The 24,007-nt window shown below is 44.2% G+C and overlaps 2 protein-coding genes across 3 annotated transcripts; both read right to left on the reverse strand.

The window, feature by feature from the left end:
* Positions 1-538: 538 nt before the first annotated feature.
* LOC136481412 (splicing factor U2AF-associated protein 2-like) lies at positions 539-5,464 on the reverse strand. Its single transcript, XM_066478760.1, has 13 exons — positions 5,115-5,464; positions 4,728-4,856; positions 4,462-4,643; positions 3,277-3,486; positions 3,096-3,188; positions 2,915-2,953; positions 2,255-2,344; positions 2,071-2,173; positions 1,898-1,978; positions 1,720-1,796; positions 1,466-1,546; positions 1,122-1,213; positions 539-809 (listed from the first exon to the last, which is right to left on the reverse strand). Exons 1-13 carry the CDS (start codon positions 5,209-5,211, stop codon positions 683-685), a joined length of 1,401 nt encoding a protein of 466 aa, XP_066334857.1. The 5' UTR covers positions 5,212-5,464; the 3' UTR covers positions 539-682.
* Positions 5,465-6,099: 635 nt separating this feature from the next.
* LOC136481413 (uncharacterized) lies at positions 6,100-9,217 on the reverse strand. Of its 2 annotated transcripts, none has more exons than XM_066478761.1 (6): positions 8,699-9,217; positions 8,268-8,320; positions 8,114-8,178; positions 7,946-8,024; positions 6,851-7,147; positions 6,100-6,550 (listed from the first exon to the last, which is right to left on the reverse strand). In XM_066478761.1, the coding sequence occupies exons 1-6, from the start codon at positions 9,112-9,114 to the stop codon at positions 6,393-6,395; spliced, it is 1,068 nt and encodes a 355-aa protein (XP_066334858.1). In that variant the 5' UTR covers positions 9,115-9,217; the 3' UTR covers positions 6,100-6,392. The 2 variants fall into 2 exon arrangements, with proteins under 2 accessions (XP_066334858.1, XP_066334859.1); XM_066478762.1 differs by having other exon boundaries at positions 6,100-6,547; positions 8,699-9,212.
* Positions 9,218-24,007: the final 14,790 nt, after the last annotated feature.

Below are 24,007 nucleotides of genomic sequence, written 5' to 3' on the forward strand. Positions count from 1 at the left end.
ATCACAGGAGCAATGAAGCACCATTCCTTCCTGGTACTCGGGACCAAACTCAAGTTTATTTCTTAGAAACCAAACTTATCATGATGTATAATACACATATCTCAGAGCAGCAGGGCTAATATAAAGACACCCCAGCCGTTTCTCTGGCCAGGCTTTGCTCAAGCTTTGGAGTCTGGATGGGAGTCAGCTGATTTGTTGCGGTCAAGCAATTGACAGAACTACTGCAGCCATATGGTAATTTCAGAATTACAGTCGGACTGGAAGGCAATGCACTAGCTTAGTAGTGGTTTATGCACAATATAAAAATCTCAACATTTCAGATAAAAATGCCGACACTTTATAGGGAGGGGTATCTGAATGAACTTCTCATTCATTAAACGGCACCTTTGACAAAGCAGTAGTGTGCTGCTACTTTGCTAGTGATAAGACGAGCATTGCAAGCTGGTTCTACTTACTAGCAGGTGTGACATGTTAGCATGGGAAATAATGCATCTTCTTTAAGTTGCAGACTTGCAGCACCAAACGACGCGCTCATGGCTGATAACTGATATCGAATAACCCTTTTTTTTCTGATGTCAATCAGGAGTGGAAAGACCCAACCTATGAATGAGGTAAAACACAAAACTACTCTCCTGCTGCTATCTTATCATACAAGGCCGGCAATCCCATGTATATATATCCTCTACGTGGACTCTTCTAACTCTTCTCCAAATCGATCCAGTCTTGACACCTCTGCATCGTAATCACGGATAAGAGTATGGTTAACAGAGCCATCGTCTTCGCTCGCATGGATTTGCCGCCCGGCAAACCTGCAAGGCAAGAAATGAGAACAAATGCTATCAGAACAGATCAATCCAGGTGCACAAATGCTATATAATCTTCTACGTGTAGACAAGCAAACATGCACGGTTATGAGGGTAACTCGGTATTTTTAATCACATATGTTTTCAGCAACATTTCACAGTAAAGCCAATGAATAAATGATATACCAAATGGTTTGTGCTGGAAACAGACAGGAGGTGCAAGGCCGCAAGCCGAAAACTCCATTTCAGCCACCCCGCTAACATCACCACATCAGAAACAAAGGGGAAAGAATCGTGTGTGTTGAGTTGTTGACTTACCATCTGCCGTTCATCTTCTCTATGCATTTGGCACCATCTTTCCTATCTTTGAATTTCACCAATATGACACCATGTGGATGATTTTCACAAACCTGCATGCAGAAAACAACAAGCATATTAATCAATGAAACTGCAGCGGTTTGGTGGAAAACAGACAAGGATACAACAGGAACAGTTAAGCAAATTATGGCTGGTCAATGCGATTTGGCTTAATTTTCTTTTGTATAAAATATGCACCTCATCATTATTATTGAAATGGTGAAAAGTTTGTTTCGGAAAGCAGTGGGTCGATTCTGCTTTCCAGACAAGTTCACAAAAAGCTATATATCTGGGGTTAGGTGTACCTTGACATTATCCACTGGACCAAACTTGATGCATTCCTCTCTAACATCAGTCTCAAGCTCAGAAAGAAGCTCTTCATCAGCCTGCAGGATATTCTTGGTTAATCCAATAAGAATGAAAATAAAGTTGTTATGAAGCATGAACCTCATATGAACAATCTGAATGATCTAATGTGCAACCAAGTACAAGTAAGCGCTGTCTCAGATCAAAAAGAGCACATATTGCAGGAGGCATCAAGCATATTTCAGGTACTTACTCTCAACTCAGCAGGAGTGAACATGTGCCTTAAAATTACTGTAGTAGGAATCATCAGCTTCTTATCATCATGCCCACCTAATTAGAGGAAATTATCAAGAAAACAAATGAAATTAGACCCTATTCTTGAACCAGCTATATTATTTAAAACAACTACCAAAAACAGCAATCCAAATTACCCCATCCAAGCATTTTGTCTTCGACCTTTTTGATCTTCCTTTTCTTTTGCTTGTCAGTTTTCTTTGAAATGAAAACATCACCTGAAACACATGTGATGGCATCAGTGACAAGTTTTGAAGCTGATGGCACATAGAGTATTTGCCTATTTGGTTTTAGCATAACGAAACAATACCTTTCTGCTCAAATTTGGCTGGACTTACAGACATAGGAGTCTTACCACCAGGACGGAATGATGTCCCATCCAACAATTGAACCGCTAGAGCTACAGAAGGATCCTGAATTGTTGGAAAAAGAAGGCACGTGAAAAGAAATGCGTAATGAGTCCAAATAATCTGAGAAATTTAACAAGGTGATACCTTGAAATATGTCACCAAGGCATCACCCTTCTTCCTGCCAGTTTCCTTATCAGTATAGATCTTCACCCGTGGCTTTTTAGTCTCTGGGTCCTGTATTATGAATTATCAGCATTTTTTAAAGGTGTCTAAATGCTTTAAAGTTCAGGAAAGAAATATAAATGTCACAGCACAACCGTATGCTTTTATAACATATTATTAATAAGAGCAGCAATACCTACTCGAAATAAAATATCACATAAATATTGTAATTTTTTCAGTTTATTTAAGGCATCCGCAACATTTCAACAATTAATACTATCCATCTATGATGACCAATGGATAGCTGTACAAATATCTAGTATTATAATGCATGCTGCAAGGACAGCTGAAATTCGTTAAATGCTTGGTTAGACAGTAAAATACATAATTGCTGAGTTGAACAGTTTGCAATAATGAACAGCCTTGACATAATTAATTCAAGGTCCCAAGATTCTGATAAGTTAAATTACAAAGTTCCTTTGCCAGTATTCCAATTAGTTACATTCTCAGATGAATACTATATATTAGTCCAAATACTGACAAAACTAATTCTTTTCACAGGTGAGAAAAATCAAAACAACATCAAGAATGAATGATACAGCACAACAATTTTGTCTCTGCAACACAGCAGACAAAGCATACCTCCTTTATTATTCCACACTTGGAAAATACCTCCACAATCTGCAAAAGAAATCCAGCATCAGAAGTTCGGAACAAATACTTTTAAATAACCAATTAATTAAGAATTTGTTACATGGTCATTCAACAAAATGTTCTCCATAAGAGAAATGAAATGTAGAATTAGTTGATAGAAGCAATTTACCTCCTCCACTGTCACATCATCAGGCAAACCATTTACATAGACATGTGTGTTGACTTTGAGATCAAACCAACTGTCCGGAGGTTTGTTAGCTTCCTACCACAGAAGTTCAATAGGTTACATGAAGACTAGAATCAACATGCACAAACTTATAAAGAACTCCAGGAAGACTTGATAACTATACCTTTTTCTCAGCTGGCTTCTCAGAAGATTTCCGCTTCTTGTCTCCTCTCGTTTCTGCTTTATCTGATCCTTTGTTTTTGCTTTCAGATAGAGTGTTGATTTCTTCTAGTGCAGAAGGACCCAGGATATCTGGTGCCTGAAATACTTCTTCCTCAAGTGCAAAAGTCATCTCTTCAACAGCATAATTTTCCTTGCTACCAGATGCATCATTCTATAAAGACATACATGAAGAGGAAATTGTAAAAAATGATGAGGAAAAACAGTATTAAGAAGGTGAGTTGTTTTTCCTCAAAAGAATACAGCTGAACGTGAAATGTAATGAAAAACTCCCAATGTATATACCATTATTATTGCCAACATCACCAATAGATCAAAGCAATTCTAAGTACATTAGCAACTAAACCACAACTTAGTATTTGGTGGGACAGAATATAGTTGTTTCTTCTTGTATTGAAACTTCCAAACAAGGCGAAAACTAACACACCCATTGGTGTCTTCAATCTTAAGCAAACTACAAGTATCATGGTGAAACGCAAGAAACCAATGAGCTGGTATGCTCTAGAATAAAGAAAGGTTGATTTATATGAATAGATGGCTTCAGTCTTCAAGGTTATGAGACAGACTGTTTGGGAACATAACTCAGTAAAGACTATTTCAGGGGTTTTCTAGGCCTATGTGAGAAGGTCTTCTTCTTAACAAAATACCCAGGGGCCGTCATAACCCCCCCCCCCCCCCCCCCCCCACCCCCCACGCGCGCACAGGTCGAGTTTTTTTTAGAACATAACTCAGTAAAGAACAGGGCTCAGGTCAATTAAAGCTCTTGCAAATCTTATGTGAGTGAGAATACTAAATGTTCTCCAAGTATTAATTCCCAAACTAGTACAATCCTTCAAATGATAAATAGTTTAACAAGAATTTCTGAGTTTACTAAGTGGCGGGTGATACTTTCCATTAGTCCGTTGTACCACATAGTGATAGATAATTTGAAGAAATGACATGTACCACATCCAACACAAGTTTTTGTCAGATGATCTATACTGATAATTCATAAAGAAAGTACAGAAGACCCAAGGCTCTAAGTTCAGGAGACTTTCATGAATTCAATGGTGGAATGTCATGCAATCAACTGATGGATCTAAGCAGTTTATTTATCTAGGGATGGAAACGACAGATTATCAGTACTTACTTGAGGAACCCATGCCCTCAAAGTACGGTCCCATTTGTAAATGGTGCCATCATCATCAGTAAATTCTTCCTCTCCATCTGGTGGGGTTGCTGGCCGCTCATCATCTTGCTGGTCCACCTCTGCCTCGGCCTCGGTAACCTCCTTCTGAAATTTCTCAAAATCATCATCAGCAGCTGGAGCATCTGCACAGAAGTTCAATGATGAGAAAACCTTACAAAATTTCCATTACAGGTACAGTACAAGGCTACAAGGCAATAACATATAACCTTGTTTAGATTGATCCTTTGATGTGACTGCAGATTGTAATTCAGGGATGGACGAGAGTGACATCCATTCCTTCCTCCCTTCTGCCCAGAGCATTGTGCTCTCATTGAGATAACCGTTTGCAAAATGTTCTGCAAAGGGAGCAACATTTGTTTCATTCAGAATATTATTTGGGGGAAAAGTAGGAACAGAACTATTCGACTTCAAAAGCGTGGAAACGAAACCTTCTCGGCGAGATAATCATCCCGATAACTAAACTTCAGAGAAACAAGAATAAAATGGGCAAGAAGCTTGATTCAGGACAGACTGAACCCTAAGGACGACCTCACAGAGAAAACTCAACTTGAAACGCATTAAATTGCCAGGGAGAGGGTGAAGGAAGCAGTCACCTCGAAGCTCAGCAAGCGCGTAGGGTCCTACGCCCTCCTGGTTCGGGCCGAGCACGTACCAGCCGACCTCGGTGGCGGCCGCACCGCTGGTCTCCATGGGCACCCAAGCCAGAAGAGGAGGGGGAGGAGGAAGCGGGTGGGTGCGAAGGAAGGGGATGCTAGTTCATGGAAACCGGCGCCGGCGGCGGGGGATGAATGCGGAGGCGGGTGGCCGGAGAGGGGCGCGCGGCGGCAGGAGAAGAGAGGTCGCCGAGCGGGAGCAGGGAGGACGGCGGGTCTCGCCGTCTCGGCGAAGGGCGAAGGGCGAAGGCTCGAGAAGTACCTATCTGGACGGCTCAGATGGCCCCCTACCCTGCCGATTCTGTTACCGATATATATCTGCACGCCTGCACTAATCATTTCCGTTTTCAAATCTGCATTGTACACCGACCTTTTTAGCATCCGAAAGTACTTCCTCCGTATAAAAAAAATGCAATCCTCGTTTTTCAGTAAGGTCAAACAATTTTAAATATGACTAAATTTACAAAAAAAATACTAATAACATTTATAACATGAGATAAGTTCGTCAGATTAACCACGGAATATATTAAAATAGTAGATAAGACATAAATATTGTACTATTTTCTATATACTTAGTTAAACAAATTTGACTTAGTTCAAATCTAGATTACACTCTTTTTTCGGATAAATGGAGTACTTCATTTTTACCAAAATACTCAGATGTTTTCAAATAGAAAAATTATGTGTGCATATTGCGCTGCTAGACAGGTTTTAAATTTGATGCATGAAAATAAACTCATGATCATAGTTCAGTACATTGAGAGGAATGAGAAATGAATCCAACAAAACGAAGGTAGCAAGGAAATCTGAGAGCTGTTAGACTAGGTGGTTGCACATCACAAAATGTTTGGATCTTAATAAGATACATGTGCACCTTGAAAAAGGAATGAAAGACTATTCATATTGGGCACGCATTTGAATACACTGAAAGAATATAGACACTAACGTGTGCCTTTCTCTGCTCAAATTGTATTCGATCCATTTCCAGCCATATAGATCACCGACATCAACGCAACTTGTTACATCAGCAAGTCCGTAATACACGGTGTTTGCTGCACACAGCTTCTGATCAGCAATGGAAAAACATACAAGATGCTATTGCTTCACTGTATTCTGTATAGTTCATATTGTACACAAAATATTTAGCCGACAGGCGCCAGTAGTGCCATGCTCCTCGTCTCTCAAACTTGCCGATGGTAGGGGTCCTATACCCGAGGTCTAGATGGTGCTGATATCAACTTTGCTCTTGACAATTTGGAAGGCAGGAGTAACCCAGCTGCCACAGTTGCACTGTATTCCTGCCCAGTTGAAGTATCCCAACCGAGCTCCGCAGTGGATGCATGATAGCTTTCCTTCCAAAGCACCGTCTTCTACTGCTAGGTGAACAAAGGCAGGTGAAACCATGTAAGGTTTAGTTAACAAAAGGATGGGGCAATAAAATCGCTACTAAGACCAAACAGGTGTACAACTGCTCAAACATCAAGTATATTCACTTATTCAGGTTTCAGTTATTATAAGATGACCTATAAGCATCAAATCATGAAAATATATTATATTCAATGGGAAACAACCATATGTGCAAGGCTTCTATGATATTTTTTTTCCGCAACACAAATAACTATTTCATGGGCCATACAGATTCATACTCCAAGAGGAAGGTAATAACAACAGCCTACCTGGAGTCATCCATTTCAGAGGTTCGACAAACAAAGATGAGCAATCTTGTTCTTTGTTGTTGTATGGATGACCACTCTTCCTTCGGTTCCAATCAAAGCAAGATTCACCCTCACCAGGAACATGACTTACAACATTGTCCTCTACAGCAATAACTCTCCTGCATTTCCTGCAGCGGTAAGCTGTTTTACGTTGCTCAACCTTTGAAGAATCTTGACAAGAGCCAGACTGCGGAGCAAGGCCAGGGTCATCTTCAAACATATAGCTGCCTATTTTCTCCCCAAATTTATAGGATTGACCTGCGAAAGGAAACACATGCTAGGTTACAGAATACATGTTTGTTGAAATAAATTGAAATTAAAAGGTACTTTTGTACTTGCAAAAAAAAATCAAGAATGTTCATGACCATGCAGCAAACAGATTTCTGAGTAACAACCTAGCATAGGAAGAAAAATCTCATGATAAAAGATTGGCAAAGAGTACAACTGCTCCATATTGAATAAGGATTACTATCTGCTAATGGCCAATTCTATTTGATGAACTGATAGTATTGTTGAATGCTCGAACTTCTATCAGATTAAGACTGATCAATCGACCATTTTGACTATTTTTATTTTGAGAGGGAAAAATACTGAAACACATTTTTATTTATTTCAGGTGCAGCTACATATCCAAAGTCCTAACCGTACAACACTTCATATTTATTGATACATAAGTGCAGGTAGGAACTCGCTGGTCACGAGACAAATTATCAGGAAAAAAACATTTGAATACTCTGCACCGTGAATCAGGGATCGCTCTGGAACACAAAATGATTTTCTATCAATTGCCAATTGTGCACCATTGAAATTCATAAGGAAGACATTTCACGATCAGTGCCAGCAAGTTTCCTTTGAAAGCATGTATCTGGTCTATTGGTCTATCTAAACCACACATGTGAAACTAACTTGCACTATTTTTAGTGAGAGTAGTCAAGGAGCGACCAAACAAATAAAACATAGAGAATACCCCGCGAAAAGTGGAGAATGCCTATTAACTCGAAATTATGTCACGACAACTAGTAAACACCACTTTAACCAAAATGGATCAGGACTAACCTAATAATTTTAAGCGGAATCTCTTGTACAAAGGACTTGAAGTATCAACTTTGAAGCCCATTTCTTCAAACAATTTCAGCTGCAGGGCACAGAATGTTCAGCTAAGCAACAAACATTACAGGAGTTCATATGCTGCATTGCTGCCAGCAGATCATGAGCAAATCTCACCTGGTCAAGAAAACCATCATTCGGGCACGCCGACTCAGAAATCTCCTTCAAAGCTTCTAATGCATCTGGGAAGAAAAAAAGGCAACATGAGTAAAATTCAAGTATAGGAGATGAAAAGATAGATGTTCTCTTTCCAGGAAAAGAGAGTTCAGACCTTCAAGAGATTTCTGTTCTGATCTCATAAGATAAGCAACAATGATGGAAGCGCTGCAGTAAGTTTGACATAAATTATGAATAAATATACAAAGATGCAAAAAGGAGTTGACAGTATTACAAGTGAACAGGTTTGTGCAAATCAATTTACTAAATAGAAACGCTACATAGGTAAGTCCAATTCCGATTCTGAATTGTGAAGCAGTCAGCAGCCTGCTCCAAGTGGTTTGTGTCACAATTCCCAAACATTCAGTGTCATCGCGCTACCAATTGGTTTGGTCAAATTTCACACCTTCAAATCAAATTCGAACTGCTATGCCACTACTACCATGCCGAACCTAATTCCATTGCTAAACATGACTGTTCCGAAATAGAAATCCTAACTTTACCCACAAAACGAAATCAGAAAATGGCAACGCTCCAGACGCCTACCTCCTCGACACTCCAGCAAAGCAATGGACGAGGACATTCCCGACCTTCCTGCCCTCATCGATGAAATCAAGGCAGGGGTCGAGGCGGTCGAGCAGATCCTCCTCCTCGGTGTCCCGCAGCGGCACGGCCATGCGCGTGACCCGCAGCCCGGGCCCGGCGCGCTCCACCACCCGCATCAGCGTCCCGGGGGGCACCGCGGCGGCCGGTGGCGCGCCCTCCTCGCCGGCTACGACGCGGCGGACCTCCTCGGTGGGGATCGCGAGGCCCGGGCGGCAGTCGGTGATGAAGGAGATGGAGGCGGAGCTGACCACGGAGAGGACGTGGGTGAAGTCCGGCGTGGGGGACGACTCCGTGAGCGCGGCGATGGCGTCTTTGATGTCGCCGAAGTAGAGCCGCTCGCGGACGAGGTGCGGCATGGCGGCGGCCTGCGGAGGAGGCAGAGACCGCCGGTGCGAGTCAGTGAAATCTGCCGAGTGGAGGAAGAGTGGAAGACCTACTTTTTTTTTTAATCGGATCTGTGTCGTTATTACTTCGCCGTTTTTTTAAAACACACCCTTACTATTTCCGAAACTATGTCAATGCCATTACAATTGTTTCGTACTTTGAAATACGCCATTCAGCCTGTTCGCTTGCTCGTAAACGATCGTAAATTTTTAGTCGGGAACAGTGTTTTTCTCTCACACCAAACCAGCCAATAGTAAATAATCCACGATCGTTTATGACCTTCCGAACAGACCAATTATGTACACCGAAAGCGTATTGGGCCCACTTTCAGGCATCCTAAAGCTAAGGGGGTGTTTGGTTCCACGGACTAAATTTTAGTCCATGTCACATTGGACGTTCGGATGCTATTTAGGAGAACTAAATATGAGTTAATTATAAAACTAATTACATAGATAGAGACTAATTTACGAGACGAATTTATTAAGCCTAATTAATCCGTCATTAGCACATATATTACTGTAGCACCACATTGTCAAATCATGGACTAATTAGGCTTAAAAATTCATCTCGCAAATTAGTCACAATCTGTGCAATTAGTTATTTTTTTCGTCTATATTTAATACTCAATGCATGTGTCCAAACATCCGATGGGATATGGACTAAAATTTTCCTATAGGAACCAAACAGCCCCTGACATACTTTCGTATGGACACTTTTGTTCCTACTAGTCGCCCTCTGTCCCACTCTATGACGCATTGGGCCCACTTGTCATCCCTCTCCCATCCACTTTCTTCCTCGTTCCCGGCTGCCCCTCCAATCTACGTCACGAGCCACCATGTTCCCGCACGGCCAGCGTGCCTCCAACTTCCGCTGCTCCCTTGCCGCAGTTGAGCCACCGCCGTACCCTGTAGCGGCGCTAGCCCTTGGACAGCATTGCCGCCAGCCGAGCGCATCGCCCTGCTCGACCCCCCGCCTCCATCGTATCCCGCTCGTAGGCCGGCACAGCGCCGCTGCGGGTCTAGCGCGCCGCACCGCGGGCCACAGGTCGCCTGCCCTGGTCTAGCTGGCCGGAGCCCCGTCCCCCGGTCGAGCAACATCTAGCCCAGCCCTTAGCCCCATGGTCGACAAGCGCGCGTGTGTAGGCTGCTGCGCTACCGCCAGGTGAGCACGCGGGTGGGCCACCGCGCCGCTGATGCACTGTCGCCAGGTGAGCACGACGGCGAGCAAGCCACCATGTCGCTACTACACTGCCGCTAGGCGAGCGCGTGGAGCAGGCGGGGTGCGCTCCCACTGTTAGGTGACCGGAGCAAGCGGGTGGATCTAGGGGCGTGCTGCGACGTGCTAAAGTCAGCATGGCCGGCGCCAGTCAGAGATGGAGAAGATAGAGAGGGAGGGGGCTACTGCGCCGCGGTCGCTGGAGATGCAGAAGACAGAGAGGGAGGAAGATAGTAGGGAAGACTGATGAGTGGGCCTTGAAAGCATCTAGGCCCCTAGTTGAATTTCGGTGATTAATGTCAATACAAGATTACTATGACTAACGTGTGTTTTGCAGAGGCAATTGAGTTAGGTCATAGTAATGGTGATTGATTGGGCAATCGAAATGGTCATGCCCCTACGATGGAAATCGTTTCGATTTTTAAAGGATAGACGGCAAGGTTAAGGATGACTAGTTCTAAGTGTCGATTGGAGTTAGAGAGACACTTAGAGTAGTTTAGGACTTTGTTTTTTCTTTGGCCGTACTATTAAGGGGGGTATGGACGGGTAGCTTGACCTAGTTAAGTCTAGTGAGTTAGGTGTGGTGCACACTTGTTTAAACTAGCTCTAGGTAGCTCCTATAAATGCCTAAGATCCTTTGGAGCAAACTTCATTCACATATGATCGAAAGTTGGAAGTGAATGGAGGGTCAAATGCTGATCGGACGCTGGCCCCGGTGTGACCGGACACTGGCCGCAGGGTCCGGTCAGTTCATTTGATCAGCAGTCTGCGTTCGGTGTGATCGGACGCTAAAGAGGTAAAGTGATCGAACGCTGAAAGGCAGCGTCCAGTCGACTCCAGTGAGGTTCTAGAGAAGAGAATCTACGATCGGACGCTAAAATGGCATTGGATATGTGGCAAGTGTAGAGAAGAAGGCTCAAGCTCAACAACAACAATCAAAGCCAAAGCCAAAGGTAAAGAGATGTTTTGAGTATGGACAAGAAGGCCACTTTGCTCATGAATGTCAAACTCCACCGCCACAACCCTTGCCCAAGCATGCTAGACCCTTTGCTTTCAATGCTCACTACATGTTTAGAAAAGATTCAAGTGGAAAGATAAAAGTCATGTTCTTAGGACCCCCAACAAGAGTATGCCTAAGAAGATTTAGGTGGCTAAGTCACTTGTTGAGAAGGTGAAGAGTCCTCAACAAGTTTGGATTCCTAAAGTTTGAATCTCATGTGTGTAGGTGAACTACAAGACCAGTGGGAGTTATTGGGTTATTGATAGTGGTTGCACTCAACATATGACCGGTGATCCTCGTATGTTCACCTCACTAGATGAAGAGGTAGATGGACAAGAGAAAATAACATTTGGAGATAAATTTAAAGGGCAAGGTTAAAGGATTGGGCAAAGTGACAATATCAAATGATCATTCCATCTCCAATGTGCTCTATGTTGCTTTATTGAGCTTCAACTTGCTATCCGTTAGGCAATTGTGTGATCTTGGCTTTCAATGCTTGTTCACCGAGAAGGAGGTTGTTGTATCCAAGGTAGATGACAATCAAGTGATATTCAATGAATTTAGATACAACAACTTATATCTAGTTGACTTCACCTTCGAAGATGCAAACTTGAAGACTTGCATATTTACCAAAACAACACTTGGGGTGGCTATGGCATAGAAGACTAGCTTATGTTGGGATGAGCTCACTCAAGAAGCTCATGAAGAATGATTTGGTGAGAGGGTTGAAGGATGTGAAGTTTGAGAAGGACAAGCTTTGTAGTGCATGTCAAGCCGGCAAGCAAGTTGCAAACACTCATCCAACCAAAGCTTTCATGTCAACCACAAGAGTGCTAGAACTCCTACATATGGATTTATTTGGACCAACAACATACAAGAGCTTGGGAGGAAATCTCTATTGTCTTGTGATTGTGGATGACTATTCAAGGTATACATGGGTGTTCTTTCTTCATGACAAATCCAAAGTTGTATCTTGCTTCAAGAAGTTTGCCAAGAGAGCTCAAAATGAATTTGAAGTAAAGCTCAAGAAGATTAGAAGTGATAATAGCAAAGAATTTGACAACACAAATATTAAAGCCTATTGTGATAAAGTTGGAACCAAACATGAAGTCTTCGCAACTTATACTCCTCAATAAAATAGTGTAGTTGAGAGGAAAAACTGGACCTTAATCACTCTTGCAAGGATAATGCTAGATGAGTACAACACCTCCGAAGCTCTATGGGCGGAAGCAATCAACACCGCATGTTATGCATCCAACCGCCTATTCCTTCAAAAATTCCTTGGCAAGACACCTTATGAGTTGCTCAATGGGAAGAAGCCAGACATCTTCTTCTTTAGGGTGTTTGGTTGCAAATGCTACATCTACAAGAAGCGGCAATACCTAGGGAAGTTCTAAAGATGTTGTGATATAGGTTTTCTTATTGGTTACTCATTGAAGTCCAAAGCATATAGAGTATTTAATTATGCCACCGGTTTGGTTGAAGAAACATATGATGTGGAATTTAATGAATCTAACGGCTCCCAAGGAGCATATGAGAATCTTGATGATGTAGGTGATGAACCATTGAGGGAGGCTGTGAAGAATATTCCGGTGGAAGACATCAAGCCAAAAGATGATGAAGATAATATATAAGTCATTAACCAACCTTCTTCATCAAGTGTACCACAAGATGATGAAAAAGATAGAAGAGTAAAAAATAAAGATACTCATATCTCCCATAAACAAATGGTGGTACAAGCACAAGATATTGATGCCCCATAACCTCCTCCTCAAGTGGTCAATAGAAGAAATACACCTCTCCTATAAAATCATCCACAAGATCTCATCATAGGGAGTCCATCAAAGGGTGTAATGACTCGATCTCAAAAACTTACTTCATTTATTGTTCATCACTCTTTTGTCTCTTGCTATGAGCCTACCAAGGTTGAAGAAGCTCTTAAGGATCTGGATTGGATCAATGCCATGCATGAAGAGTTGAACAACTTTACTCGCAATGAAGTTTGGACTCTTGAAGAGTGATCAAAAGATGCAAGAGTCATTGGAATAAAGTGGGTGTTCCGCAACAAGCAAGATGATCAAGGTGTAGTTGTGAGGAACAAGGCAAGACTAGTTGCAAAGAGGTTCTCTCAAGTTGAAGGTTTGGATTTTGGGGAGACCTTTGCACCGGTTGCAAGATTAGAAGCCATCCGTATCCTACTTGCATATGCATCACATCATGAAATGAAACTATATCAAATGAATGTGAAAAGTGCATTTTTAAATGGCTTTATTAATGAACTAGTCTATGTTGATCAACCTTCTGGGTTTGAAGACCCTAGATATCCTAATCATATTTATAGGTTGTCCAAGGCACTATATGGGCTTAAGCAAGCCCCAAGAGCTTGGTATGAGCGCCTTCAGGACTTCCTCATTGAGAAGGACTTCACCATTGGGAAGGTCGATACCACACTATTCATCAAGAAGCTTGATGGGCATATCTTCATTTGTCAAGTATATGTTGATGATATCATCTTTGGATCATCAAATGAAGACTCATGCAAAGAATTTAGTGAATTGATGTCGAAGGAGTTCGAGATGTCAATGATTGGTGAGCTTACATTCTTTCTTGGTTTTCAAGTCAAGCAAATGAAAGAAGACATCTTCATCTCTCAAGAGAAATACATAAAATATCTTCTCAAGAGATTCAAAATGGATGAATGTAAGCCAATCAAGACACCAATGCCTATCAATGGACATCTCGACCTAGATGAGGGAGGTAACTCGGTTGATCAAACTCTCTACCGTTCTATGATTGGTAGCTTATTATATTTAACCGCATCTAGGCTCGACATCATGTTTAGTGTGTGTATGTGTGCTAGATTTCAAGCTAGTCCTAAGGAAATACATTTAATTGTCGTAAAAAGAATCCTTAGGTATCTTAAGCTCACACCAAGCATTGGCCTTTGATATCCCAAAGGAGCTTTATTTGAATTAATTGGCTATTCCGATTCGGACTACGCTGGATGCAAAGTTGATAGAAAGAGCACATTCAGAGGGTGCCATTTGCTTGGTAGATCACTTGTGTTTTGGTCCTCCAAGAAATAAAATAGTGTGGCTTTGTCCACCGCCGAAGCGGAATACATTGCCGTGGGTGCTTGTTGTGCATAAATTTTATACATAAAACAAACTTTGCTAGACTATGGTGTAGTTCTAGAAAAGGTACCTCTTTTGTGCGACAATGAAAGTATGGTAAAACTTGCAAATAATCTGGTTCAACACTCTCACACCAAGCACATAGATATCCGCCATCACTTTCTATGAGATCATGTTGCTAAAAATGATATATCACTAGAAGGTGTAAGAACCAAAGATCAATTAGCGGATATCTTCACTAAACCGCTAGATGAGGCTACATTTTGTAGATTGCAGAATGAGCTCAATGTACTTGACTTTAGCAACTTCACTAAAAATTGAGCCTGTGTTGTCCCTTGCATTCATTGTAATATACAACATATTTTATTTTTTTTGGCAATGCATATAGGACTTGTCTAACATGGTTAAGATAACCGTCGAAAAGTGTGTGAAGAAGCTTAACCTTGGATCAAACTTGATAAGAAACTAGATTTACTTACAAGTATTGCATATGCATGTATGTTGGTTTGTCGTTTTGTTCTATTTGCCCTCTTGTTGCCTATTTTTTTTAAAGAATTATAGCCTAAGGAAAAATATTTTGAAAAATATGAGGGTTTGAGAGAGGTCACTCACATCAGTCCCAATTGGTGTTTATTTGGATCTTATTCAAGTTGGGACTTGATTAGGAACAGGCAGCGCAAGGCACTTTGAAGACTTGCTGAAAAAGGTGCACCGGACGCTGCTGCCCAGCATCCGGTCATGGACCACCGAACGCGTCTGGTCCCGATTCCAGAGGGATTGGACCTCTCTAGAATCGACCGGACGCTGGGTGGTAGCGTCCGGTCGCTACCACCGGAGCGTCCGGTCAGTGGATCTCGTGCGGCTTCAGGGCTCTTTTCCATTTCCTTCTCTGTCGTGTTTGGGACCCTCATATAACCGTGGCCTTCGCGTTTTGTTTTGGCCTAACCCTAATCGTCATTGCCACCACCTCTGCCGCTCCCACGCTCAAGGTTGCCGCGCCACCTCAGTCCCGTGCCTTCGCCGACAGCAGCCGTGCCCCAGCCACGCCGTGCCACCGCAGCTCCATCCCGAGCCCGCGCATCTCCCGCGCCCAAGCTCGCCACGCTGCCGTAACCCCCATGCTGTTGCTCCTTGCGCCAGCCTCGCTCGCCACCGTGTCACCGCTGAGGAACTCTCTGTCGAGCCTCACCACCCGCCTCTCGCGTGTCTGCGACGCCAGAGTCAAGACCGAGGGGCTCTCAAGGCCATTGATCCAACCCTTACCCTACCTCCTTGATTGGTAAGGCAAGACATTTTCAATCTTGATCTTTTCAATTGTGACCTAGATCAAATTGCAGTGCACTGATTCCCCATTGCATTCAGGGCTTTTGACCTAACCCTAGCCGGTTCTGAGGTTCCCCTACGTGACGTCTTTCCTTTTCTCAGATCATCGATTCGTCAGGTAGCCTGCCCGTCATCTCAATTTCGTACCTACATGCTTGCTTCCTAGGTTTTTGCATCTATTAGTTATATTGTATTTATTCATATATCCATCTATTCTATCGTGCAGCGAGTCGGTGCCGTTGTGGTTCTTGTGGCAGTTGGTAGTCAACTCGGAGCCAAGCTCGCGAGTAAGGATCGAGGCCAAGCCTCGGGAGTGTCAGTTTGTCTGTTGATCTTCATCAGCGGCAGTTCACCCTCTTGTCAGATCAGATGGCTCATACCAAGAACGTTGGTGGTGGCCCAGGTGATGATGATCGGAGGCCCCCGCCTCACCAGCCTACAGGACTGAAGGGCAAGTCAACAAAGCAGGTGACATCCAAGAAGCGCAAGTACCTCGACGCAGAGACAGCGAGAGTAGCAACTGTTGCAGAGGCCGCAGAGCGTGCCGAGAGAGGCGATGCCCGCAGTGGAGTCATCATAGTAGATCAGCTGGCACCAGATGCGCAGGACAGACTGAGGGAGATTGAGCATCTTCATGGTAGTCCACCTGGGACTGTCATGATGGCAGGTCATTGACTAGCTATTGAGGAGCCTCGACCTCAGGGGGAGCCCCAGCAGGAGCCACAGCAGTAGCCTCCACCAACAGAGCCTCAGCTAGCTCAGGATACTCAGGAGGGTCAGCAGGCCGAGGAGACCGAGCCGGCACCCTAGCTACACCGCTCGAGTCATACCAGTGCTACAGTTCCACCAAGGCCAACTACATAGCGCAGGGGTTCACGCCCTCCACCTAGACCTCAGGGTCCACCTCCAGTGGTTCACCTCGACTTGAGGGCCGCCATAGCCAGACAGGTTTGCCAGCTGTGTTTTGTTGAGTTCAACATGTGGTTCCCTCCGAGGAGGGATGAGAGAGCAGCTGAGGGGTTCTACACGCCGCTCCAGGAGGATTTCTATAATGCCTATATCAACAGTGGGGCAGTGTTCAGATCACAGAGGGTCTACAGTTTGGAGTCTATTGTGGCAGCAGCTGGAGAGCACATCCACCCCTACTTGTTATATTTGCCGAGTGAAAGCTCTAGTTTGGTTTTGGTTAATTGATGAAACCCTAAGTGCTAACCTAGTGTATCAAGATTATTATAAGATAGGTAGCACTACTCCAAGTGATGAAGCAATGATGAAGATCATGACAATAGTGATGGCATGGTGATGGTAAAATGCTTAAACCTAGAAAAGAAGAAAGAGAAAAACAAAAAGCTCAAGGCAAAGGTATAAAATGTAGGAGCTATTTTGTTTTAGTGATCAAGACACTTGGTTAGTGTGATCACATTTAGGATAGATAGCCATACTATTAAGAGGAGTGAAACTCGTATCGGAATACGGTTATCAAAGTGCCACTAGATGCTCTAACTCATTGTATATGCATTTAGGATATAGTGGAGTGTTAATACCCTTGAAAATGTTTGTGAAAATATGCTAACACTTGTGCACAAGGTGATACACTTGGTGGTGTTGGCACATCTACAAAGGAGGTGGTGTTTGCAGGATTGAGATGGGTTTGGGGTCCCTCTCTCCCTCCCGCCTCGCAAGCTCGATGGGATTCGGCGCTTTCAGGAAAATGAAATGCCTATTTTCTATTGCGCTGGATGCAAATTCTTGTGGTTGGCACATTAGATCAAGGGTGAAGAAGTTAGAAGTGAAAACGAGTTAATCGCGAAGACGCTGGTGTCGGTCAACTGATCGGACGCTGGGTCTAAAAGCATTGGACGCTGGTTTCTGCGTCCGATCAAACTAATGGGTCTGCACAGTACCAAGGGTATTGCACCGAACGCTGGTCTATGTCCGGTCAAGGTGGACTGGACGCGTTCGGTCGAACAAATACGCCTCAGGGAGCTTACTAGAAACGACCGGACGCTGAGGATTCTGCGTCCGGTCAGTTTTGCTGGAGCGTCCGGTCAGTTAATAGCCGTTGTGATCTGACAGCTCAAGTTTAACTCAGAATGACATGTGGCTTACATCTGTGGACCGGATGTTGAGTCTAGGGTCCGGTCTGTATGACCGGAGCGTCCGTTCAGAGCGCGTTTTGCCCAGTGAAGGGGTATAACGGCTCTATTTGATTAGGGGTCTATTTATAGCCCCATGGCCGGCTTAAGGGAGTTCTCTTGCACATTTTCATTGACATAGCAACCTTGTGAGCTTAGCCAAAGTCCTCCCACTCATCTCTATCATTGATTCATCATCTTTATGAGATTGGGAGAGAATCCAAGTATATTGCTTGAGTGATTGCATCTAGAGGCACTTGGTATTCATGTTGCGCTGCGGATTTTGCTTGTTACTCTTGGTGGTTGCCACCACCTAGATGACTCGGTGCAGCGGTGGAGGATTGGCATGAGTTGGTGATTGTTCGTGGCCGTCTCCGGTGATTGTGAGGGGAGTTGTACCTTCCCCGGTGAAGCACCGAAAGGTAACTCTAGTAAATTGCTCATGTCATTGAGTTACCTCACTTGTGGGTCGGTTCTTGCGGTGTCCAATCATGTGGACGAGGTTTGTGAAACACCTCTTAGCCGCCGAACCACCAAGTGTTGGTCGACACAACGGGGACATAGCGTGTTGGCAAGCACGTGAACCTCGGGAGAAAATCGATTGTCTCTTGTCTTTGGCATTCTCCCAGTGATTGGCTATACATTCATCTTGTGATTGGTTTATCCCCTACACGTCAGTATAATCACTCTACTGACTCATTTACATCCTTGCAAACTAGTTGATACAAGCTCTTTAGTGTAATTAGAATTGAGAGCTTGCTTTATTATTTACATTCATCTAGTTGAGCTCTTTAGAGTAGCAAGGTTGAGAGCTCTTAGTGAGTAATTACATAGCAAGTTTGTGTGCCTAAGTAATCATTGCAACTAGAATTATTGGATAGGTGGCTTGCAACCCTTGTAGAGCTAGAGCAAGTTTGCATTATGCTATTTGTCATACTAATCAAATTGCTCTAGTTGATTTGTAGATTTTTAAATAGGCTATTCACCCCCCTCTAGCCATATTAGGACCTTTCACTAGGGCTCGCAGATCTGATTGGCCGGACGGGAGTATATGTACCATCTTGGGTCTGGCAGTTCTATGCTTCACTCTACGTTGATCCGCATCACAACTTCATTCATTTTGCATTCAACGACAGAGATTACAGGGTGATGAGCTTCAGAGCCCAGGAGATACTGCGGCTATAGGATCATCCTGTCAAGCTACATGAGGTGTGCTATGGATAGCAGGAGCCTCCTAGGCGTCCTCATGGAGGGATGGTGCCCCCGATAGATCTGGTGCGACATTGCTTTAAGGAGCCATTTGGTGAGGGGTCGAGCAGGAACCCCAGTGACTTGACTCCTATAGTGAGAGTGCTAGAGGCCATTATCAGGAGGACATTGCTTCCTAGGTTGGGATATAGAGAGGGTCTGACTCGCTTGCAGCTCTGGCTACTTAATGCCCTGATGCAGCAGACCGTGTTCGATATTTGGGACCTCCTTCTATCAGAGATGGAGGATACTATTGCTGAGGGCTTCAAGGGTCGTAGACAGCTTCCATATGCCCATTGGATTACTTTCCTGATACTTAAGTGTGTGCAAGTCAGGACCCTAGAGATAGTTGCCGAGTACAGGGCTACCACCACAGAGTTTCTAGCATACAACATGGCACAGAGGATCAGGCACAGCACTCCATAGGCACCAGCTCAGCCCAGTCATCGTCCTGATGTTCTAGAGTCAGCAGCTCAGCAGGATGAGATCATCAGAGGCATAGCCGCCATAGAGGAGGAGCAGCTTGAGGCCCAGCAGGGGATGACTGAGTCCAGTGACAGCTCGGATGATGACTATCATCCGATACCTTAGATGCCTCCACACAGACATGATACAGAGGCCAGCAGTTCTAGCTCAGCACCACCTACACCGCAAACGAACCCCGCATTGATTGCCATTCTTGAGCGGATGCAGCGGGAGCAGGCACGACAGGCACAGGAGACAGCTGCCAACTTCACACAGTTTCAGGCTCGTCAGGACAAGTTCCAGCGGCAGTAGCAGCTCCTTCAGCACCAGCAGTTACTTATGCAGCAGCAGCTCATGGGATTCATGCAGCATGTAGTGACAGCGCTTGGGGCCCCACAGCCACAGTCTTCGCCCTAGCTTGCTCCGCCTACCACCACTTTGACGACTCCAGCAGTATAGCCCAGCGGGCTTCAGAGTCAGGGACAGCCTCCAGCTCCATTTGCTTCACCTACAGTTCAGGTGTCCCAGTGGTTGTCCTCACCAGTGGTAGCCCCACAGTTCATGCCTCTTCAGATGGGCTTCACACCAGAGCAGTCTTCCTCGCTATTTGTGCCTGACACGTCAGTCTCCAGGAGTCTTGGAGCATCTTTTAGCGAGTTGACCGGCATGCCTATTCCGCCACACATGCATACCGCCGGTCCTTCTACAGCAGCTCCAGTTGCAGTGACTACTCAGAGGCTCCCCTCGTCTATCGCCTCGTCAGATCCTATGATAGACATACTAGCAGCTTCACAGGCAGCACCAGCCCCAGCTCAGACCTAGACCGCTTTAGCGACACTTCCTGCTTCAGAGGGTCAGTTAGTTCAGAGCTCAGGGTTAGATGATGATGGCGCCCAGTTCCATCTTGCTCCACATACTTCAGCGCCCGGCTTGTCCGCTGCAGCCCCACCGTCCGACCCTTAGGTTTTGGTGTTTGACACCAAAGGGGGAGAGGGATCGAGTATGTAGACTTAGGGAGAGCTAGTTATCTAGTATTAGCTTATTATATACATTTGGAGTTTTATTTGTGTGATACACTATTACTTATGCATTAGTGTGTTTACTTTCATGCATACTATTATATATATGTGATAGTGTTATCTACGTGATTGTGATATATGACATGTGTGCTTTCTACTTTGCATTATTTAAATGTCATATCACTTGTGTGATGCTCATTTGCTTATTGCTTCCGTGTTTATACTTCAAAGTAAATGAGCATTGTTACTTGTACTCATGCTTAATTCATATCCTTTGAGTACATTGTATTGGCTTTGATCATATAAGCTTGACTAACTCTTTTGTTCTTATTGACAAAAGCTTATATGAACCAAGCCTGTCAAAAACCTCACTCTTTCACATACTCGAGGTGGTATTGTCATCAATCACCAAAAAGGGGGAGATTGAAAGCATCTAGGCCCCTAGTTGGATTTCGGTGATTAATGTCAATACAAGATTACTATGACTAACGTGTGTTTTGTAGAGGCAATTGAGTTAGGTCATAGTAATGGTGATCGATTGGGCAATCGAGATGGTCATGCCCCTACGATGGAAATCATTTTGGTTTTCAAAGGATGGACGACAAGGTTAAGGATGACTAGTTCTAAGTGTCGATTGGAGTTGGAGAGACACTTAGAGTAGTTTAGGACTTTGATTTTTCTTTGGCCGTACTATTAAGAGGGGTATGGACGGGTAGCTTGACCTAGTTAAGTCTAGTGAGTTAGGTGTGGTGCACACTTATTTAAACTAGCTCTAGGTAGCTCCTATGAATGCCTAAGATCCTTTGGAGCAAACTTTATTCACATATGATCGAAAGTTAGAAGTGAATGAAGGGTCAAATGCTGATCGGACGCTGGCCCCAGTGCGACCGGACGCTGGCCGCAGGGTCCGGTCAGTTCATTTGATCAGCAGTCTACGTTCGGTGCAACCGAACGCTGAAAGGCAGCGTCCGGTCAACTCTAGTGAGGTTTCAGAGAAGGGAATCTGTGACCGGACGCGTCCGGTCAGTACTGACCGGACCCTGAGGGTTCAGCGTCCGGTCGAGTCCAGTAACCATCCAGTGAGGGTTTCATGCAACCGAACACATCCGGTCAGTGCTGACCGGACCCTGCCAGTGTCTGGTCAACACAATCTCACTGGCTCACGGGTTGAACTGACCGGAGCGTCCGGTCAACACGACCAGAGCGTCCGGTCACCCCGTAGAAGCTCATAACAATTCGTTTTTTAGGCTGCCTTATAAATAGAAGATCCACTCGTATATGGAGTCACTTTTGCTCATACCAACAGCTGAGAAACATGTTTGTGAGTGCTAAGAAGAGCAAGGTCCTAGTGAGGTGATTGAGATTTGAGAATCCAAGAGAGTAGCCTCATTAGTGAATCAAGAGTAGCTAAGTGTGCATCCATCTTCTCATTAGGCTTCACGTGGTCAAGTGAGAGTTTGTGCTAGTTACTCTTGGTGATCACCATCACCTAGACGGCTTGGTGGTGGTTGGGAGCTTGGTGATCACCCGGCGGAGCTTATGGGTGACCCAACTCAAGTTGTGAGCGGCTTTGGGTGATTCGCCGCGATGGAGTGTCGAAGAATCAACCCGTAGAGAGCATTTGATCCTTGCGCGGATCAAGGGGGAGCTACACCCTTGCGTGGGTGCTCCAATGAGGACTAGTGGGGAGTGGCGACTCTCCGATACCTCGGCAAAACATTGCCGTGTTCCTCTCTCTCTTTACTTTGAGCATTTACTTTGAGTATTTACTTTGTGCAATTCAATACTTGTTATTACATTCATAGAATTTCCATGCTAGAGTAAGTTTGGAACATAGGTTGTAAGTTCTTTGTGCGTTAGTTTGGTAGAAACACTTTTCTAGGCACAAGGGGTTAATTGGGCTATCCGTAGGATTTGATTATTGCAAGAAAATTTAGAATTAGCCCAATTCATCTCCCTCTTGGGTATCTTGATCCTTTCAGGCCCCATGTGTCAGTGAGTGTGAGAGAGAAGAGTAAGGGTGTGAGGGAGAAGAGTAAGGGGGCAATCTTGTCCATATAGATATACGGTACCCCTCTATACGTCTACAGTGGGGCCAAATCATCTCCAAACGTACATATATAATGGCGTATCTCAAACATCTACAGAGTTGCAATGGTAGTGACATAGTTTCTTGAATAGTAATGGCGTGTTTCAAAAACGGTGAAATTATAATGGCACGGATCTAATTAACCCTTTTTCCCAAGAATCATTTTGTTTTTTACGTATAACCCCTAACTTCAATCGTGATTATCATTAACCCAACCCCCAAATGCTTTCGCTGAAATTTGGTTTATGATGATGCTTATACTGATTTGTTGTAAGAACAAAACATTGTTCGTTCGCTGAAAAGTACTATTGAAGTAGTTCAAGCGAACAGGGTGCGCTCCTTGTTGCCTGCACCTGGTGCTTTGGCGACAAAAATGAACTGGATTACACTGTACCACATAGTTGTAAACAGTTGTAGCCACAACCAAATAAACATAGCCGGCCAGGCTGAAAACGAGAAAAAAGAAAGAAAAAAGAACTCACATGCTACTGCCAAAGAAAAAGACCGCACATCGGCGGTAGGGTTAGGTGTTTCGACGGTTATGATGTTTTCATGGCTCTAACTTAGGGCAGGTACATAGCTACAGGTCAGCGTCTCATACTCTGTCTCATGCAGCATCACGTAGGATTTTTTATGATGTGGAGGAAAGAGAGAAGGGAGAAAGAATGAGGTCTTTGCTTCGCCAAACAACTGCCTCATGAGCTAAAATCTAGGACTATGAGACAACTATTGTACCACTGTATGAGTTGCTATTGTCATGCAACTCACAACTCTATTTTTCCTTTATGCATAAATTAAGGAATTGTGAGTTACTATGAGACAACTTAAAATGACAATCATTGTACATATAGTCTATTAAGCCGTCTTAAATTACGTGGCACTACATGATACCAGCTACGAGACGACACCAATGTACTTGCCCTTAGAGGTGTATCCAAAATAAACGATGGACTAGCGGTGGTGACAGTCAAGACGACTGCATAGAGCAAGGTGATGGAAAAGGCTGGTTGGGCACTTGGAAGCGGTGGAGGCATAAGGAGGAGGCTTATGAACCAAAGAGTTAGTCGAGGCAGGGGCGCTCGCACTGGATCTAAAAGGAAAAGAGGCTCATGTTAGGGGTGGACATGGTCGAGAGCAATAACGTAGGAGGTGGCGTTGGCATCGTGGAGTCAGGTGGTGTGAGGCAACGACGGGTGAGCGCAAGGGAGGAAGAGAAAGATGTGGAAGAAGAAGAAAG

The sequence above is a fragment of the Miscanthus floridulus genome, chromosome 9, assembly GCF_019320115.1.
Source record: "Miscanthus floridulus cultivar M001 chromosome 9, ASM1932011v1, whole genome shotgun sequence".
Classification (NCBI taxonomy): domain Eukaryota; kingdom Viridiplantae; phylum Streptophyta; class Magnoliopsida; order Poales; family Poaceae; genus Miscanthus; species Miscanthus floridulus.

Bases quoted from the DNA above. Each gene is read 5' to 3' on its own strand.
- LOC136481413 (XM_066478761.1), bottom strand. From the start codon at position 9,114: ATGCCGCACCTCGTCCGCGAGCGGCTCTACTTCGGCGACATCAAAGAC. The intron at 8,179-8,267 runs GTCTGAACTCTC...TTTTCTTCCCAG, and splicing joins AGAACAGAAATCTCTTGAAG to ATGCATTAGAAGCTTTGAAG. The intron at 8,025-8,113 runs GTGAGATTTGCT...TGTGCCCTGCAG, and splicing joins ATGATGGTTTTCTTGACCAG to CTGAAATTGTTTGAAGAAAT.
- LOC136481412 (XM_066478760.1), bottom strand. From the start codon at position 5,211: ATGGAGACCAGCGGTGCGGCCGCCACCGAGGTCGGCTGGTACGTGCTC. The intron at 2,954-3,095 runs GTAAATTGCTTC...TTTCTTTTGCAG, and splicing joins ATGATGTGACAGTGGAGGAG to ATTGTGGAGGTATTTTCCAA. The intron at 2,345-2,914 runs GTATGCTTTGTC...TTCATAATACAG, and splicing joins AGTGTGGAATAATAAAGGAG to GACCCAGAGACTAAAAAGCC.